Raw genomic sequence first — 20,112 nt, 5'->3', positions numbered from 1 at the left:
GAAATAGCATAGGGTGGAACACTGTGGGTGGAGTCTCCCATGGAGCAGTGTAATGGAGAAAACCATCACTGTGGTGCGCGCTGCCAATATTATGGAATAAAAGACAGACTATACCAACCATGGGTACCTGGCATAAAACACAGGATAATGCATCAATTTAGTTTGACATAAAAAAAAAGATAAAACTGACATAAACTACTATGAAATCAGTATGTAAAATAACATGCAAATCACAGCTGGGATCCAATCATTAAGGCAAATGAAATAACAATAGGACCCAGGGCACACTTTGGAGCAATACAGTCACAGGCATCAAGACACATGCTAACACATTAATTATATGTCTTAGTAAAAAGTAATTCAGATGAAGTTAACTTGTTAGCCAACGAGGCGACAATTACCTGCGAGAGATCATATGAGGTCAGACCATCACGTGGGAGACTCTCCAGCTCGGCCTGCTGCTGTTGAAGTTGTCTATGTAAAGAAAGAGATGAAGGGTTAAAACAAACTGTTCCGTGTACAAACTCTATATTGCTTAATTGACATTGTTTTCACTTACACGCTTTTGCCTAAGTTCTGTACATAACATTACAACAACAATGACAAGGCCAGTAGCCCTGACCTCTAAGAGGCGATGTACAGCACTGTAATGCTTTAAAATCAGATAGTGACATAGGGTAACCCATGTGGGTTAGGAGGTTGTTTTAAAAAATGTAAGTGTATTAGAATGTATCAGAAGCAATATATATGTTTGGTTGAAGGAAGTACTTTTATAGAACACTAGGTAAGATATAAAAAAAACACAAAGAATTATTGTAACCATGAACACGTTTTTAACACTGAAGAGTCAAATACTGAAATAAAGAATATAAATATGTAGAAATGTACTTATTATAGGGTAGAGTAGTAAGTAAAGTAGCAATCAACTGTACTAACAGGTTGGTAAACATACAATTTATTAGAGACACTAAAAAAATTTAAGTAGATAGTGTTAGAGGTGGAAAACACCCCAATCCATTCTCAAAGTCTCAATCTAATGGAAACAACCTAATTGGAACACAAAATAATTATATTTCAAAGCCTGTGTAGGCATGTAAAGGAAGCAGATGTGTGACAGGCAGACTCTGAATGAGGCAATACAGCAACCATCATTTTCTAGTGAGCTTTAGCTTCAACTGGAGCCCTGACCAAAATCAAATGTATTTTCTCCAAAAATTGTATTGTTTTAATAAATCTGACAACTAAGACATTGTTAATTAAAAAAGTAATACTTCCAAAATATAGGAACATTCATTGTGAAATTTTCTGTAGTCTACAATCTGTGGTATTTTATGACTGATTTCTATGTGGTTGATTTAAAAAGCTGCTTGAATTTATAAAATGGTGATGGCACTATAACACTGTACAGAAACTGTATCAGCTTGAAAGTGCGAGCAATACAACTCAACCAGAGCCATTTGTCCACCTGCATTGCTACCCTGCACTGGTCTGTGGAAGAACAGGGACTGTGAAAGGTGTTGGGAGAGGCTGGCACCCCCTCGCTGAACCCGGACTGTGACTGGAAGCCACACTTAAGAGGCCTGTTGCATCCTCACTGTAACAATGTGACTGTTTTAGAGGAGGGGCCTTACCATACAATACGCAACATAGATCCACATGGTACCAGAAAATAAACTTGATGATACCAACAGGTCATGCTGTTTAAAGGAAGTGCCCATCATTAATGAAGGAAATCTCCAGTAAGTCATGCAGCATCAAGTCTGCAATGTTGCTGTTGTCCCAGGTGCCATCCCATGTGTTTTCCATGAAACAATGTCAATAGTTTCTAGTAACTACAATTGTTTTTTTGGGAAACATCAGAAGGAAATATATGAAATATACATTAAAACAATATACCTTGTTGGGATGGAAAAGTCCCCTGCAAGGCGACAGACATGCATCCCAGCCCCGAATGCCCCATCTGCATAATTATGTGAATGCCTGGTGCTGATTTTTGGTCATGGGAGAACAAAGATCATGCGTGTGCGCCATGACCTAGGTCAGTCCTACGGTAATGCGGTCTGATTAGACCTGGTGGGGCACACCAACCACTACCCGCATGGAGATAAAGGGCTACTGTACTTACCTGGAGTTAAGTGACACTAGTGTGGCAATGGCAGCATATACTTGTTTTGTATTCAGTAGAATCAGTAATGTGAACTAGCCTTTTACCTGTGCCACTGGAGTGGGGCCTGCTGGCCCACTTGTGTAAAGTAGTGTGACTGTGTGCTTAACCTTTTCCTGCATGGATTGTCTGTAGTGCCAGACAGTTTGTGATGCTTGCATGTGTGTGTTGGTTTGCATATGTGTGCATGGGGACGGTACATAACATGTAGTCCAGTGGGTTTCATTGTCGAAGCCCACAGCATATAGAGAGGCTGGAGATGTGGGGCATGCATCCCCCAGATCGGAGATGTGTACTGCTGGCATTCCTGAGGGCTAGGGTGGGACACATACATACTGGAGGGAGAGGAGCAGAGCAATGGATCTTTGATTCTAGAAAAAGTTACTGGTCAGTGGGGCCTGGGCTCATTGTCAGGGAGATTGTGGGACAGATAAGGTTGGCACTACCAGGGAATCTTGACAAATAGGAAAGCTTAGTTCTTTGAACATTTATGGGACATATATTTCAGTGGAGGCTGATAGACAGGTATAATCCTTGGTTACACCACTGGCCAGTGTTGTGGATCATTCAAAACTGGATCCATTTCTGCTGTGGTGAACATTTCCTTTGTCAAAGGGCAGTGCAGAGGAGAGAGCACTTTAAAGAAGCTAACATCCCCAACACAAATTTCAAGGGCCAGACACTAAATCACATTTGTGCATGGATTTGCACTACAGAGGTGGGAGCATGAGCCTCATGCTTTGTTGAACAGAAAAGGGAGAGCAAACATGAAAAGGAAGATTGTCAAGAATTCTTACTACTGGAACCAGGACTGGGGACCAAGGTCTGCTGGTCTCCCATGTGGGAGAGGGGCCATCACCCTGGAGCCAAGAAGACATGCCCTCTGCCCCCCTTCCAAGACCAGTTTATCGTGCAAGGAGGAAGAGAGAGCCTGGAGGGAGCGAGGCCCAGCAAGGATATAGGTGAGTGGATCATGGTGAGCAGAGAGTGAGGCACCTGATCCAGTCAGAACCAATGTTGCGGGTGAGCTGACTGCTCTCTTTCAGAAGTCGGCAATCTCCGTTGTGGCTGCTGTAAAGTTGCCAGCAATCACCCTATGTTAAGAATCTCACTGGAGCTGTTGCATGTGTCATGACATCCATGTGCCAGTGTGGGCCACTGGGACGGCTGTGACCGTCCCCCGTTGCCACAGCGGCTGTTGGAACTGTCACCCATGCAACTGAGACTGTGATCTGTCCCTGTGACTCCCCCCATTTGCCAGAAAGGGGCCACTGAGACTGTTGGGCTCTGTCGCCCAGAGAATCTGACCTGATGGATACTTGTCCGTATCTGTGACCTCTGTAAGCCAGGAGGGGGCCTTTAGGACAACTGGGATCATCACCATGTCGGAGGAGTCCCAATGACCAGCAGAAGACGCCAAGTATAGTGTGGAAGAGGAGGGGGGGAGGGGACAAGAAGACCTGCATGGACAAGAACAGCACTTACAAGCGCAAGTGCACTAGTCCTAAGAGACTACTTGTGAGGATTATCTAGTGTGTTGTGTTTAGCATGTATAATAAATACAACTTTTTACTCTAAAGATCGGCATTGGACTAGGGAGTCATCTTATTGTGGTCACTGTGGATACTCTAAGTTAAGTGCACTCCCATACCTTGCACCCACCTCCCTCTGCAGAGCCTTCCCCTGAAGAGCTCAACCTGTGCAGCCCCTGACTGTAAAGTGCTGCCGGGATAGTACTTGGCCCAGTTACTCAGGACCCATAGTAGGTCGGGCCCCATGACATCAAGACTAAAAGGCCACAACTCCTGCAGCTGGGCACAGTTGACATCAAGACTAAAAGGCCACAATTCCCACGGCTGTCCAGTGGCCCTATGAAAGGGGTTCTGGCACACCTCCACTGCAGTGCACTGATAATTTACCATTCATGCACTGCAATGAAACTACTTCATTTGTCCAATTAAATGAATGTAGAGAGGAAGATCAAAACAGGGACAGGACCAAAGCCTCTCTGGCAATACTGAATTTTAAAACTCTTTTTTGGTCTACCAGTGTAGATGACATATATAATCAGTCCAGTTAAATAGTCATAAAGAGGCAAGAAGGTCAACTGAAAAAGTGAAGGACAGGAGGTCATTTTTGACAATCCATGTCCATTGCGTACAATATTCACACAATGTGGTTTAGTTCAGCTTATCTGAATCAACATCTTTCCGACCTTGGCATGAGACATTGTCAATCACAACACAGATCATTAGACAATAGGAGTATTGTTTTCTAATCTCATGCTGTCGGCTGTTTGGTGTATCATTTCATCATCTACGGAGTATTTGCTTTGCAATGCAGAAACCATTTTAGATATTAAGAGTATGCTGAACCATCATACGTTTTGTCACATTTAATTTTCTATCTTAAATATGAATTGTACACAGAAAACAAACTTAATTTGCTGCAGCAGGCATTAACAATACCACACCACCAATTCCACCAACAATAACATTACTACCACGACCAACAGTACCAATATTGTCAACCGCCAACACCACCACAAACAATATACCTATGTATGCAGTTATTTGTATAGAGTAAACCTAGCCAAAGGTTAGCAAAGTGCTGTACATAGCCAAAGATTAGAAAACAGCCCAGGAGTGATTGTAAGGAAAGCTGGCTCCTGAAACCACCACCAAAATCACCACAACCAATAACTCCAGTAATATAAATTTAACCAACATCACCAATACCACCACAGCATTTAACACCAGTGCCATGACAATGCAACCAATACTGCCACCAACACCATACCACTACCATCAATAACAGCACCGGTGCCAATACTATCACAAATAGCACCAACACCACCACAATACCAATATTACCAGTCCAAAAAGATTTGTATGACTTTAAACTCATGTCTTTACCACACATACATTTTACCTCATGGTAAGTATAATTATGGCAGGGAAGAAAATTAGTTACTTACCTGTAACTGCAGTTCTCCAGTATTGGTATCTTTCATAGATTCACATGCTTGAATCATCCCCGTCGTCGAGGTGGGAGCCTCACGGTAAACTTAAATATATAAAAAGCAGTAAGTCAGTAAAAATAAAACCAGTAGGCCCAAGTAGGCCTCATAAGGTATTTTACAGTCTATCCACTTTGTTTTGTGAAAAGACCCAAACTTGAGTATCAACCAATCAGGATTCAGCCCCTCCCAAACACTCCCAACAGAGGCTGAATTCCCTCAGATTTTCTATTAGGAGTGTGAAGTTTAATATCTGTATAATAGGGGAGCCTCTGAGGGGAGGAGGGTGGGTCGCATGTGAATCTATGAAAGATACCAATACTGGAGAACTGCAGTTACAGGTAAGTAACTAATTTTCTTCTCCAGTATTGGATCTTTCATAGATTCACATGCTTGAATCCGAGTAACGAGCAGTAATGTTTTCTTACTTACTGAATTACATTGACTGTAATTCCATCGTAATTCTATACGTGATGTGATTCACATTAGTTCAGTTTTAAATATGCACTTACATATAATTATATTTATATTCACAAACATACGAATATAAAAGCAATAAAATGTGTGTGGTAAGAAATCCTGACACAGTTTATGCTATTATTATGGAGAATACGACACGTTAAACAGTAGAAGAAAATGAACCATTAATGACCATACCTCGAGTGTGGTGGTGGGATGTGTAAGAGGCTCACCTTAACGAAATAGATGCCTCAGCACTGCTTGTCCCACTGCTGTATCGACCTGGTTTGTCTCCTCTAGATAGTAATGTCTTGTAAATGTGTGTTGGCTGGACCATGTTGCTGCTCTACAGATGCTATGTAGTGGTACACCTGCAAAGAGTGCCGCTGAAGTGGCTACCGATCTTGTAGAGTGGGCTCTCACCTTGGTGTGGAGCGGCTTTCCTGCTTTTGAATGGCAGAATTGAATCGCCAGGCCAATCCATCTTGCCAAAGTCTGTTTGGACACCGCGTGTCCCTTCTTTGTTCCGCCGAATGCTACAAATAATTGATCCGACTGGCGGATGGCCTGAGTTTTCTGTAGATAAAACTTTAAACATTTTTTAATATCGAGAGAATGTAATGTTTTTTCCGCCACTGTTTGCGGATTTGGAAAAAAGGTTTTTAAGATGACTGGTTCATTTAAATGAAATGTTGAGGGAACTTTCGGAATGAATTTAGGATTTGTCCGCAGGATGACACCTGAGTTTGTAAACTGGAGGAACGGCTGTTTGATGGTGAAAGCCTGAATGTCACTGACTCTTTTTGCCGAAGAAAGAGCTAACAGTAACGCTGTTTTCCATGCGAGGAATTTTAGGTCAGCTTTGTGGATCGGCTCAAAAGGAGCTTTCATGAGTTGCATCAACACAACATTCAATGACCATAGAGGCGGGGTTTCCTAATTGGCGGTAAGACCCGAAAAAGGCCCTTCATAAATTGTTTGACAATTCTTGTGGAACACAAAGAGAGTCTATCTGGTGATCTGCGGTATCTGGAGATTGCTGCCAGATGTACCCGTATGGAAGAATATGCAAGTCCTGATTTTGCCAAGAGCAGGAGATATGGAAGTATCTGTTCCGGAGTAGAAGATAAAGGATGTATATTTTCCGCTGCACACCAAACACAAAACCGTTTCCATTTAAGTCTATAGGTTTTGTTGGTAGTGTCAGCTCTAGCTTTTGCTAAGATGTCTCTACACTCTGGGGAGATTTTGAGATTTAAGTATTCATTGTGTTCAGGAGCCAAGCCGACAAATGAAGAGACGATGGATGTGGGTGTGTGACTTGTCCCTGGTGCATCGTTAAAAGAGTCGGACTCTGTCTGAGTGGTAGATGTGGTCGTTCGGAGAGCATGAGGAGCTCCGTATACCATATTTGTCTGGGCCATCTGGGAGCTATGAGTAGAAGTCGACACCCCTCCGTCTTCATTTTCCTGATGACTCTCGGAATGAGCGGGATCGGAGGAAAAGCGTAGGCATAAACTCCTGACCATCTCATCGAAAACGCATTCCCCCACGAATCTTTTTGGGGAAGCCAACTTGCGTAGAACTGGCATTTCTTGTTCTCGAGAGTGGCAAATAGGTCTAAGTTTGGTTTGCCCCATAATAGAAACAGGCCATTGAGAGTTTTCTGGTCTAGCTCCCACTCGTGATAAGGAATTACTGTCCTGCTCAAGGTGTCTGCTAGAACATTGATCTGTCCTGGCACATGCTCCGCTTTTAGTGAAATATTGTGTTTGATGGCCCATGTCCAAATTTGTTGGGCTAGCTGCGAGAGTTGTAGGGACCTTGTGCCTCCTTGCTTGTTTAGATAAAACATGCTGGTCATGTTGTCCGTCCGGATTAAGACGCTTGAACATTGTATCTTTGGCAAGAAAGCTTTTAGAGCTAAGTGTATTGCTTTGAGTTCTAGATAATTGATGTGGAGCTGGCTCTCTTGCTGATTCCAGATTCCGCTGATTTGCAGGTCCTGGCAATGTGCACCCCATCCTTCGAGAGAGGCATCCGTTGTTACTATGTAACTTGGTGTTTGAAGAAGAAAAGACAGCCCTTTTGAGAAATTGGTTGGAGTCGCCCACCACCTCATATTGTTCTTCATTAGAGGCGTTATGCGAATCTTGTCTTCGAAGGAGCCGAGGACCTGTGTCCATTGTATGTCCAATTGCTCTTGCAGGGGTCGCATATGGAGCCTGCAATCTGGGACTAGCGGAATGCACGATGATATCATTCCGAGCAATGATTTGTAGATGCGGACTGAAACAAACTTTTTTCTGGATAGGTTGTCTGCCAACGAGGTTAACTTTTGTTTCCTCTCGTGTGATGGGTACGCTTTGCTGCGTACTGTGTCCAAAATTGCTCCCAAGAAACTCTATTCTTGTTTGGGGTATATCTGAGATTTCTGGTAGTTGACTACAAACCCCAGGCTGTGTAACAAATGAAGGCAATAGGAAATATGATTTGTTACTTGGAATTTTGAGGGTGCCTTTATAAGCCAGTCGTCCAGGTAAGGGAAGACCTGGATACCTGCCTGGCGAAGATGTGCTGCTACTGGAGCTAGCATTTTTGTGAAGATTCTGGGGGCTGATTTGAGACCGAATGGTAGAACCCGGAATTGGAGGTGCATACTTCCTACCCTGAACCTTAAAAATTTGCGATGGTTGCGATATATGGGGATATGAAAATAAGCATCCTGGAGGTCTAGGGATGCCATCCAATCGCCCGTGTTTAAGAGACGCAGGACATCCTGCAACGTTACCATCCTGAACGATTGTTTCTTTAGAAACTTGTTTAGTGTTCTCAAGTCCAGGATGGGGCGCCAGTCTCCTGAGGGTTTCTTGAGAAGGAAAAACCGGGAATAGAATCCCTTGTTCCTTTGAAATAAAGGGACTGGTTCTATTGCTCCTTTTGTTAGCATTATCCTTACTTCCCTGAGAAGTTGGCTCAACCTCAGAGGCGGTGTACCCGATGGAGGGACACTCGGTGGTGTTTGGATAAATTCCAGAGTATGACCTCTGGTCACCACATCTAGTACCCATCTGTCCGATGTTATAGCCTTCCACTTGGGGAAATAAGAATTGATGCGACCTCCGACCTTCAATATTGATTGGGGAGGTGTTGAGATTATCCGCTGGTCATTGCTTTCTGCCTGTATCTCTTGCTCGGGCAGCTCCTCTTCCTCTAGCCGGATGTTTGTAAGCTGCGGCTGGTGGTAATCGATAATGCTGCTGTTGTTGATGGTGCTGATGTCCTGGTCCTGTGGAGGAAGATGTATATTGTGACCTGTATTGTTGGTATCCACCTCGAAAGGAGTAATTACCTCTACCCCTTGCTCCACGAAAAGGTAGTTTTTTATATTGCAGGGTACCTAGGGATTTTGCCGTATCGGTATCCGTCTTGATAGCCTGCAGCATATCATCGACATGTTTGCCAAACAAACTCTCTCCATCGAAGGGCATGTCGAGAACACGAGTCTGGACTTCTGGTCTGAATGAAGTAGCTTTAAGCCACCCTTGTCTGCGCAGGACTGCTGCTCCAGCTAATTGTCGAAAGCCAGTGAGGGAAATATATATTGCACTGTCTATTATCTCAGCGGAAACCCTTTCTCTCTCCTGCAAGACCTTTTTAGCCTCCACTTTGAGATCTTCTGGCAGTGAATCTACAAAAACGGACATGTCTGCCCACATCTGCCGATCGTACCTTCCCAGGATGGCGAGGGAATTTGCCGCCTTTACCGTTACTGCAGCAACCGAGGAGAATTTCTTACCGATATTGTCTAGTCTCCTTCCCTCTTTGTCTGGGGGAGACGCAATAGGTGTAGAGGGGTTTTTGGATCGTCGTTGAGCCGCCTGTGATATAACCGAGTCAGGTTTCGGTTGTGAGACTAAACAGGCCGGAGAATCATCTGGGGCCTTGTATTTTTTCTCTAGCCTTGGCATTTGTGAAGGCACTGTTGCCGGGTTTTTCATTGCCTTCAAACCCTCCTGCCATAAGAAATCCACAATAGGTATGGCTCTTACAGATCTCTTTGATGGCTCTTTAAAGTCATACAAAAAACACTCAGTTTCATGGGAAACAATTTCCAGGCCAAAACGTTTCGCCGCTCTCTCTATGATATTATGGAAACCTCCTATGTCTTCTGGAGGAGAATCCACTGGAGCTGCTGGAGGTGGAGATGGTGTGGGAACGAGATAGTCGTCCCATTCACTAGCCGCTGAATCTGCTAGCTCGCCCTCTTCCCTTTCGTCGTCCGACGAGAGGTAAGCTTCCGGAGCTTGGCTAGTTACAGGTCTACTAGCCTGTGGCGTTTCGGAAACATTAGTAGTTTGAGCTTGCTGGTAACTCTGAGGTCTAGGTGGCGTGGACTGAGTTGACGGTGGGAACCTTTTATAGTAGTCCTTCAACATATGTTGTAAATCTGTCACTAATGTGCTAGGCATAGCTAGAGGTTGAAGCATAACTATGCTGGTAATGTTGATCCTCTTCTTCATCAAACTCTTGACATTTGACATTTAGTTGGGACGGGCTACTAGCTGCCCCAAACATTCCTTGAACGTCATCATCCTCATCGTCTAAAAGATGTTGCGGTGGGTATGGCAGCACCTTACTTGGTGATGTATGCATCGGCAAAATGTCAGATGGCTTGTCCCCTATATTAATAAGGGAAAGGGGTAAGAATCTGGTGGAGTCCTCATGATGGTATGAGGAATGAGCTGGTGAAATGTCCAAAGGTTTGTAAACTGTTAATGCTGTGGTGATCGTCGGATCCATCGTTGACGGTTCCCTCGTCGACGGTTCCCTCGTCGACGGTTCCCTCGTCGACGATGGCGTTGTGAACGTCGACGATACCGTGGTCGCTGTTACCGTCGACACTGTCGTCGACGGGGCGGTCGTCGACGGTTGTTTTTTCACCAAAAAGAGTTTTTCTGACTCTTTTTGTGGTGACAGAGACAGGGATGGTTTCTTTAAGGTGCTTTTCCGGTGTAACGGCGTAGTAGGTTCTGAATGAACCTTTTTTGGTCCATGTTTAACTGCCTCTTCAGTTAAGACTTGTTTAGTCTTTTTGTGCATTTTTCTTGGTGGTTCATCCGCACCTCTATCTCTCTCACCTGTTCTTTTCTGAGGGCGAGAAGTTTGTGGTGACTCTTCGCTGTCTGATGAAGGATGCTCTAAGGCTTTCTGTTTTTGCAGCCATAAGAGAAGTCTACCCTCTCGGTCTTTGAGGGTTTTTTGACTAAAGGTGCGACAGATTTTGCAGTCTCTCACCTTATGGTCTGGATGAAGGCAGTAAATACACTTCTTGTGGGGGTCATCAATATGTAGTCTCTTCTTCCCACAGTTGTCACAGTCTCTGAACAGACCCTTCTTTGCCTTTTCAGACATAGTAAAGTTGTACTAGTTTCCTGAGAGAAAAAACAATCTTCAGTCAGAAAATAGGAAAAAAACTGAGCAGAGCTCAGGGAGACTCCCTTCACACGACGTGCGGTAGAAAATCTGAGGGAATTCAGCCTCTGTTGGGAGTGTTTGGGAGGGGCTGAATCCTGATTGGTTGATACTCAAGTTTGGGTCTTTTCACAAAACAAAGTGGATAGACTGTAAAATACCTTATGAGGCCTACTTGGGCCTACTGGTTTTATTTTTACTGACTTACTGCTTTTTATATATTTAAGTTTACCGTGAGGCTCCCACCTCGACGACGGGGATGATTCAAGCATGTGAATCTATGAAAGATCCAATACTGGAGAAATGCCGATATCTATATATATATTTTAATTTAATATAAATTTTATTTTAATTTTCTTCTCTTTTGGGGCTGAGGCACCCTCAATCTTTCTGATTTATTCCTAACATTCTTTTAACACCACTCAATCCTAAACCCTAACATTACCCCTACCACTACCCAACCCTAAACACTAAAATTACCCTTAACACGTTTTACCACCCCTAAACCCTAAAAGTGCCTTTACCACTGTAGTAATGGATTTGTGGTAAAGGCACCGTTGTGAAGGCTGTTCCCCTGCAAACAAACTACCACCAAACAAAAACAAGTATATAATTGCCAATACCACCAACAGTATCAATGTCACCAACAATACTCCAACCTCACTACAATACGATTATCACCAATACCATCATTCCAGTAATTAATCAACCATCACAAATACCACCATCACTAATATCACTACAAAGCACTGACAAATTCTATATGCCTAATTTAATGTGGTATTAAAAGGAAGCCCCATTTGCCCAGTCCTGTGTTTGCCTGAATTGTCACATTAAACACAGACATATTGGTTTTGCCAAAATAGGATGAAAGATAGCCAGAGTAGGGGGAAGTCTAAACAAAGAGAGGCTTAGCAAACAGAATGTGGGATGTTGAGGGTAACAGAGAAAAAGCCCTAAAATGTCTCATAAGTTAAGAGGAGACGATTAGGTTGAGGTACTTAAAACAACAGAGCACAAAAAGGGAATACATAGGATAACTAAAGAGGACAAATATTTACAAGCACATAAATTCATTTTAAGAACAATACACAGAAAGTGAAATTGAAGGCAAGAAAGAAAATGAGAGCAAAGGGTGATGAGGAAAATAGAGACTGAAATTATTAAAATAGGGTTTAATGAGAGAAAATTAGATGAGAGTAGGTACAGAGGTAACCATAGAGAGGAGAGCACTAATCAAGATAAGAAAGGACAATAGTAAGTTATGAGTTTTGTTACGAATAAGGTTAGAAGTGTTCATTTTCAACACAGCAAGCAGCAGATTTAAGACAGGTACAGATATTGCCAGTATTGGGCCGTTTGCGACAGCTAAAAATAATTTGGGGACTTACCAACCCTTTTTTGCGATTCAATAATCTATTAGTGAATAGCAAAATAGGTTTGCGAGTTGGTATTAGGAAGGGGAGTGTAAAGCGTGTCCCTTCCTAATAGCGACTCGCAGGGGGATGCATGAATGTTTTGCAACCAAAATGCAGTCGCAAAACATTCACAGTTTACCACCAAATTCAAGATGGTGCTAACCTATTCGCAAATGATAAGAGGTCCCAAAGGGACCCCTTCCCCTTTGTGAATCTGGGTACAAACATTTTACTACTCTTGAAAAATGTGAGTTTTCTTTCTTAATGCATCCTCTTTTCCTTTAAGAAAAACAGACTGCATTAAAAAAAAACAGCTTTATTTAAAAAGCAATCACAGAGATTGTGGTCTGCTGACCCCAGCAAGCCACCATCCCTGTGATAGTAGGCCATTCCCAATGGGTCGCAAATTGTGACTTACCTCATGAATATTGATGAATTAGGTACATTTGCGACCCTCTGGGAATCACTAAATGTGTCTGAGACACATTAGTACATCACTGCTTGTGACTTCCTAAATGCAAATTGCAAAGATTCACAATAAGGAAGTCGCTAACAGAATTCTTTGTACATGTGGCTCATAGAAACTTCAAAAATGGCACAAGGATTAAAGGCAGGAGAGGAGAGTGAGACAGAAATAGTGGGAAAGCAAATGGTGGGCAAGGGAAATGAAGTAGATGGATGAAGCACAGAAGAAATAATTTGTGTGGTATTAAAATGGAAGAGTGTGTCATTACTTGGGTAGTAACAGTGCAGAGCTAACTGAAAATGGGGTAAAAGAGACAGAAAAAGGGATATAAAATAGGTAGATATTTGTGATTCATCAGGGAAGAGCCAAGAAGAAAGATTAAAGGAAGAAACCATAGAAGCAAATGTAGGTATATAGATCAGATAGTGGAAAGAGACAAGGACCATTCCTTAAAGACACAAAATTGGAGAGGAAGGATAGGGAGAAACAGGCTTGCCATGAGATGGAGAGAAGTATGAACTATGCCACTGAACAGAATAAGAATTTAAGGGAATTACATGTGTTTTGTTTAAACAGAGAAGACTTTCTCTACAAAGCAATCTCCTCCCAACAGACCAGGTGAGGCTCTCCCCCCGCAGAGCATAATAGTGTTCAAATAAATTCAGTTAATCCTCAAAGTTAGATGAAACAGGGACCAAAGAATTTATCCTGAAGCCAGTGAAATTGTGACATCCAAAGGCTTCCCCATCAAAGTAGGGTTAAACTGAGGCCCTAGTTCCTCACTTTAATAGGTTAGCCAGTGACCACAAAGTCTATCCCAGCAAACATATGAACGTGGCACTAGAATCCTCCCTACCTCGATGTGACTGTAACCCCAAAGTCCTCCTTCAACCAAGTGATACTATGAAACAAGTATCTCCCTCGCATCAGTTGAAACTGAGGCCACAAAGTCTATTCTGCCAGGCGGGTCAAATTGAGACTACAGAGTTCAGTCCTAAACCAAGGGAGACTGTGGCCCTTTTTACCCCTCCCAGAATTGTTTTTATTATCAATTCTTTATTAATTGCAGTAAAGGAACACACAGCAGTCGTTACGAACCATAAGGAAAAAAATGTGGATTATTTCTAGAGTTCATGTTATAGTTAACACATGGTTACTCCAAAGTTCAACATGTTCATACGATCCTCAAATGTTTCCATGGATTATTACATGACCGCCCATCAAAAGTAAATAAGGTCAAACAGAATAGGTATACTGCCAAATCAACACCCAGCCTTTCTCACAGAAAGTAGAAAATACAATACAATAAAGGAAGGAGACCCAGTCCTTCAAAGAGAATTCATTTAAAGCGCTTGTGATTCTATCCACTGGTGATCAGTGGGTCTCAGTGATCTGGCTCATTACACAGAATCGGGTAGTAATCAAGTAAATTGTGAGGTTTACTAGAGTGGAAGTATTTCTCTATCAGTGAGTGTTTTGGTTAGCCTCTGAAAGTGGTTAAGAATCCGCCCTGATTGCTTCAAACGTGTCCAGTTGATCATTTAGGGGGTAATTATCTTTTCATACATTGTCACAGTGTACATCTCCCGCAGCCAGGTTTAAGATCCGGAATGCAGAAGGTTTTCCAGAGTGTAAGGATCCATCTCTTGGCTTTCACAATGGGGAACCATCTGGCTTTTAGGTGTGTTATGTCTGGGAAGTCACTATGATCATGAAGGATAATTGCATGACTCCGTAGGGTGCCCTTAAGCAGCTAGGGATTCCCTCACTGTAACCCATACCCCTTTGCAATAAGCGGTTAAGCTGGGGCATTCTCATATGAGATTTACTATATCACTGTCATGGTAATTACATTGCCATAACGCTGCACCCCGGAGGATACCCACATCTTTCAACCTTTTGGGAGGACCTTGTGAAGAACCTTTAAGTTGCTCAACTTCGGTATTATTCCCAAAGAAGTTTATCATGGGTGCTCATGAGCTCCGTCCACCTCTGAAATGTGCACTGTAAGTTAAAACTACCGGACCATCAGTGCTTCAGATGTTATGTTATCAGAGTTGAGAAAGTATGCTTTAAAAATTATCTGGTAGAGTCCAGAAACCGTATCCGTATATGTTTCCCATTTATGAAGATAAGTGAGTATAGTGGTGCTGCCTAGATCTATCATAATGGCAGTGTACATTGTGCGCAGACAGTTGCATATTTGATGGAAACCCCAGAAGGACATTTGCAGCAGGTGGATTTCCCTTGCATTTCTGCAAATATTTTCAACCTACTCTGTACTAATAAGTTGTCTACTGTTGGTACGCCCCCTGATCTGAATTGTTTCCCTGTGGGATCAACACCCCAAATTTTAAACATGCATTAGTTCATACCAATGCTTTCATGAATAACTGGCTGTTTTCATCCAGTAAGGTGTGTGACTTGTGCCACTCATACTTCATCGCTCCAATTACAGCGTTGGAGGACTCTAGCTTCTGAGTATCTGCTGTGTGCAAAACTTGCAGAGCATCCACAGATTTCAGGAGGGTCCTCCACAGCTGTACCCACATCGGTCGGAGTGTACAGGGTATTGTTGATCATGTAACACATTTCGGCAAGCTGAAAGGCAAGACAACAGGACTCTATATGGGGTAGCCACAACATATTACTTTCCATTGCTGCATGAAGCTTTTACCCTTCCTACAGAATTTCTTTCATCATTTTATACGAGTGGGAATCTGCAGTGTCAGTAATGCAAATATGTAATTTAGGTGTGGCATCACATTCATTTTGAGGACTTTACCTTTTCCCCACATAGAGAAATGAAGCAGAGACCATCATGTTATGTCCGTTTTAAGCTGTGAGATCATCGTGTCAATGCTGTTCTCTAGTAAGTGATGCAGCTGTGTGTTCAGGTAAATCCACAGAGACTTGAGCTTAGTTTGTTGCCACCTCAAAGGGGGTCACCAATCGATGCAATGTTTGTGGCATGTGTAAGAGGAAGGGCCTCAGATTTTCCCCAAATAATGATGTTGCCAATGAATACTGAGAAATATAAAATAGTTGCAATAAATCTAGGGAATTATGTAGTTGGAGCAGACAGCACGACTAGTATGTTACCCACATACAAAAGTGGTTTTTGAGATGTCCCTAGGTATCGTCTATGTCTTCTATGTCCTCGTCTTGTTGATGGCTATAGCCAATGGTTCGAGCGCTAGAAGGATTAATAGTGGGGCTGGCGAGTATTCCTGCCTCATTTCTCTTTCAATCTAAAATGCAGAGCAATGTCTCCATTATAGCCTACAATAGCCTTCAGATTAGTGTGCAACCATCTGACCTTGGTGAGAAAATTCCTGCCCAGCCCAAATCTCTAAGATCCTGAACAACCATTCCACCCTATCAAAGAGAAAGAGCTACCTTCTCGCCCGTGTCATCTTTCACCTGCCAAAGGACATGGAGCACAGACCGCAAATGTGATGTGGTGGAGCGATGTGGGACAAAGCCCACCTTATCCTGGTGAACTAGAGATGTTAATAGTGGTTTGAATTTGTTGCCCAGTACCTTAGCCAATATCTTCATGTCAACATTTAGTAAAGAAATTGGCCTGTAGCTGGTACAGTACTGTTGATACTTACCAGGCTTCAGGAGCAATCCTGGCCGTGCTTCGCATCCTGTACAGGGTGGGAGCAGTCATCTATTCCAGAGAATTGATTACAGAGCAATAGCACTATTAAGAGCATAGTGATTCTGTAATATTCAGAAGGATAAGCATCTATTCATAGGGTCTTATTATAGGAAAGATCTCCCATCACCCCTGCAATCTTGTACTCTGTTATGCCATGGTCAAGTGACTGCGCCTGCTCCCAAGTGAGTTTCGGGAAACGGAGAGGTAAGAGGAAGCCTTTTTCCTCTGATATCATTTGAGAGCAGTCAGCTGAGTATAAGTCTTCTGAGAATGTCAATAGAGTCCATGAACACCATCCCCTTGGCATCCTGAAAAGCCAGGATTTCCTGTTGTGCCTTCTGTTGTCACAGCTGCAGAGCCAGTAATCATTCAGTTTTTCATCCCCCAGTCTTAGTGGTGCTCTTAGAGCCTGAAGAGTGTAGTTTGAGCTTTGAGGTAAAGAGTCAATTAAGGTCATATTTGGGTTGGAGCAGCTGTTGTGACTCAGTCTTGGTGTGTGTCGCTTTTGCAGTCTGGCGAGTTGGAGATGCTCCAGAGAGGACAGGTTCTCAGTGGTGGTGGTGCAGTGGAGTTATAGAGATAATGGAGATAAACAATACCAAATGCTACTGTGACCTATAGTAAAAGCACAATTAAAATGCCAGCCAAGGAAGAAGTCTGAGGGAGCCAACTGGACCTTGCTGAGGGGAGATCAAATTGTGATCTAACATGCAGGGGCCTTCCTCTCCTCTACTGGGCTGTGCACCTCCCATGGATTAAGTCAAAATAAATCCACAGTGCATAGGAACAAGCCCAAGGATATCTAATGCAAGTCGGCGTCCAAATGAAAGGTTTTCACGTAGGGGGCTTGGGTTGAGTGACCAATTTACAGCCTGCGTGTGGGGGGAATATCTCCCCATCTCCACTGTGTGCAATTACAGCAATAAGTAAAATGGGGTGGTCTGAAATGTGGGGACCCTGGGGCCCTCAGCGGTATACAACAGTCCAGGCAAACTGCCCTGGTGAAGTGGGAGCCAAGGAATAAATGTGGGAATGCTAGAAATACACAGGGGGAGAGAGCGAACAAAGTATTAACACAAGGGAACACAAGATAGTCATTATAAAGTATCTTATTGCCACCAGATTGCTTTCTTCTCCATCAGGTTGATTTCAAAGGCAACCATGACTTGCCCTAGGATAAGTTGATTTGACTCTAGCTGCTCCCTCTCCCTCAGTTGGTCCATTTCTGTGGTCTCGCCAGACTGTGGCAGATGGCACATCAAGCTTTTAAGAGTGCAGGGAAGTATCCATGTCTATTTCTTCTAGTGAGTCCAGCTGCCCCTCCAGTTGTTCAGGATCCTTATACTCCATTGTTTTGTCATTATATGTGCTAAGGATAATTGGTAGATCGAGCAGTATGCATCTTACCCCAGGTTCTCCAATTGCGGTCACAGTGCCAAAAATCTCTTTTGTTCGAGAAGTCTCTGGTGATCGAGACCAGTGTTCTCCCACCCTAAAAGACCCATGTTACTTTGCTATCACTATCATTTGTCTTGTGTGCTGGTGCCTGGGAAAAAAGGGAATTATCTGTTGAGGGCCCCCTTTAGCCCCAGGCTCACATAATCTCATTATGTGCGCTTGATGGATTTTCATTGGGGGAGTGAACAACGGTGGTGTGATTTTCGGGATAAAACGCATCAAAAACACAATCATATCATTCCCCTCCATTTTCTTGGGTATGCCAGCAAAACGCAGGATCTATAAATCTGTAATTTTCTGTTGAACCAGTGATCTTGTTCTCAGTCTATGGATGTGTCAAATTTCTGTTTCACTAGACGCAGTCAGCCTTACGTGTTTGGCAAGCTCCTTTGATGGAGGAAATGTCCAATGGTATGGTCAAGATCTCTGCCATAGGCTTAGTTGTAGTGTCCTCCACAGGGGTCAGTGACAGTCGCAGTGTAGGAAGTTCATGTACATTAGCCTTGACTGCTGAGTTTTGGGCTGGTGTCACCGCCCCGCTAGTTTTACACCTTCAAAATCTCCTTGAATTTATTTTCAGCTCTGGGACCACACTTAATCTGGGCAGGTTGGGGTGCAGCCAAGATCCTGGGCTACTGATGGTGTTTTGGTAACACTCCGCTACAGCCTTCTCCTTCAAAACCGGTGTGGCACATCCTCCACAGGGTGTGACTAGAACAGCACTGACCTAGACTTGGCATCTACAAGGACATGTGCGGTTGTACTTGAGAGCTTTATGAGGCTGCCAAGAGGGGCAAAAGGCACAGGCAGCAGGAGAAGCACTTGTGGTTATGGGTGAGGGCTATGGGTGAGGACTACCAGAGAGATGGACATGTGGTGCAATCACACCTGCGGTGAGGAGGGGCTCTGCTGGCAGCTAAGGTGTTGCTCCAGGCAATGCTAAAGACCCAAGGCTAAAGGCCCAAGTGTTGCCTTTAGCGTTGCTCCAGGCAACGCTAAAGGCACATCATCATGTGTATCCCCATGGATAACTAATTATCTTTCAAGATGTACAGTGAGATAAGCCTCTAAACTGAATATGTTCCTTAGATGCAACTCAGGCAGATAACAGAGACCATTTCGCTCAGAGCAGGTTTACTGGAGTTGGTGGAAGAGAAATTTCTCACACGTCAATGACAAAGAACAATTCCATGTCTGCTGAAGAAATACAAACCACCTCAAAAGACCCACACTTCTGCAAGACAGATTCCAAGCCAGATTCTGTAATATTATTGGCAGTTAGGAGAAGACATTTTTCTGCTCACAAAACGTCTGCACCACCTGATGGGGTGGCCAAGAAAAAAGATACGGTTGGTTGGAAGATGTGCTGAACATCAACTACACTACTTAAAAAAAAGCCAGTGCCATTGCCTTCCTAGGATGTTACAGCCAAGAGATCTGATTTGTCGCACATATCCCTCACCAAGGACCTATGAAGACATCATAGCAGGGACTTTGAAGAGATAGTACTCTAGTGTCCAACCGGGTTACTGTTGCGGCTACACATTTGATGGAGCCGGCAACAACTGGGTACTGTCATGGAATCACTACACCATTCAACCTGTTTATGCTTCACTATCATGTAACCCGATGAGCAGCTCAAAATGATCAACCTCCCATTCTCAGCAGCATCACTGTTTGGACAACACACCGGAAAGTAAATGGTGAGGATGAGGAACAACCATTAAAACTGTGTGTCTCAAGAACAAGCATGTTGGGCTCTTCACCCTCTTTGCTGATATATGCAGATATATATTGATATGAAGTGTTCTAGAGTCCTCTCAATTCAGTGAAGAACTACTCTGTTTATGGCTTTCAATGAAGGTCCTCCTCTGAACAGATGAGACATTCCCTGCAGAGCGGTATCTTTTCACCTATCCAGATAAGACTGTCACTGCAGCGGTGACTATGAAAATAAGTTACTTACCTGTAACTGTGGTTCTCCAG

The 20,112-nt window shown here is 43.4% G+C and overlaps 1 protein-coding gene across 4 annotated transcripts in view; it reads right to left on the bottom strand.

Moving 5' to 3' along the window:
- The window catches only part of ARNT2 (aryl hydrocarbon receptor nuclear translocator 2), a 684,205-nt gene that overhangs the window by 156,854 nt on the left and 507,239 nt on the right, over positions 1 to 20,112 (bottom strand). For all 4 annotated transcript variants that reach the window (XM_069222996.1, XM_069222993.1, XM_069222994.1 and 1 more), the window contains one exon: positions 402 to 474. In XM_069222996.1, coding sequence (XP_069079097.1) covers positions 402 to 474 — 73 coding nt within the window. The remainder of the gene's footprint in view (positions 1 to 401; positions 475 to 20,112) is intronic.

Source organism: Pleurodeles waltl, chromosome 3_1 (assembly GCF_031143425.1).
Source record: "Pleurodeles waltl isolate 20211129_DDA chromosome 3_1, aPleWal1.hap1.20221129, whole genome shotgun sequence".
In the NCBI taxonomy this organism is placed as follows: domain Eukaryota; kingdom Metazoa; phylum Chordata; class Amphibia; order Caudata; family Salamandridae; genus Pleurodeles; species Pleurodeles waltl.
The sequence above is the reverse complement of the archived record's forward strand: the minus strand, read 5'-3'. Positions and strand labels throughout refer to the sequence as shown.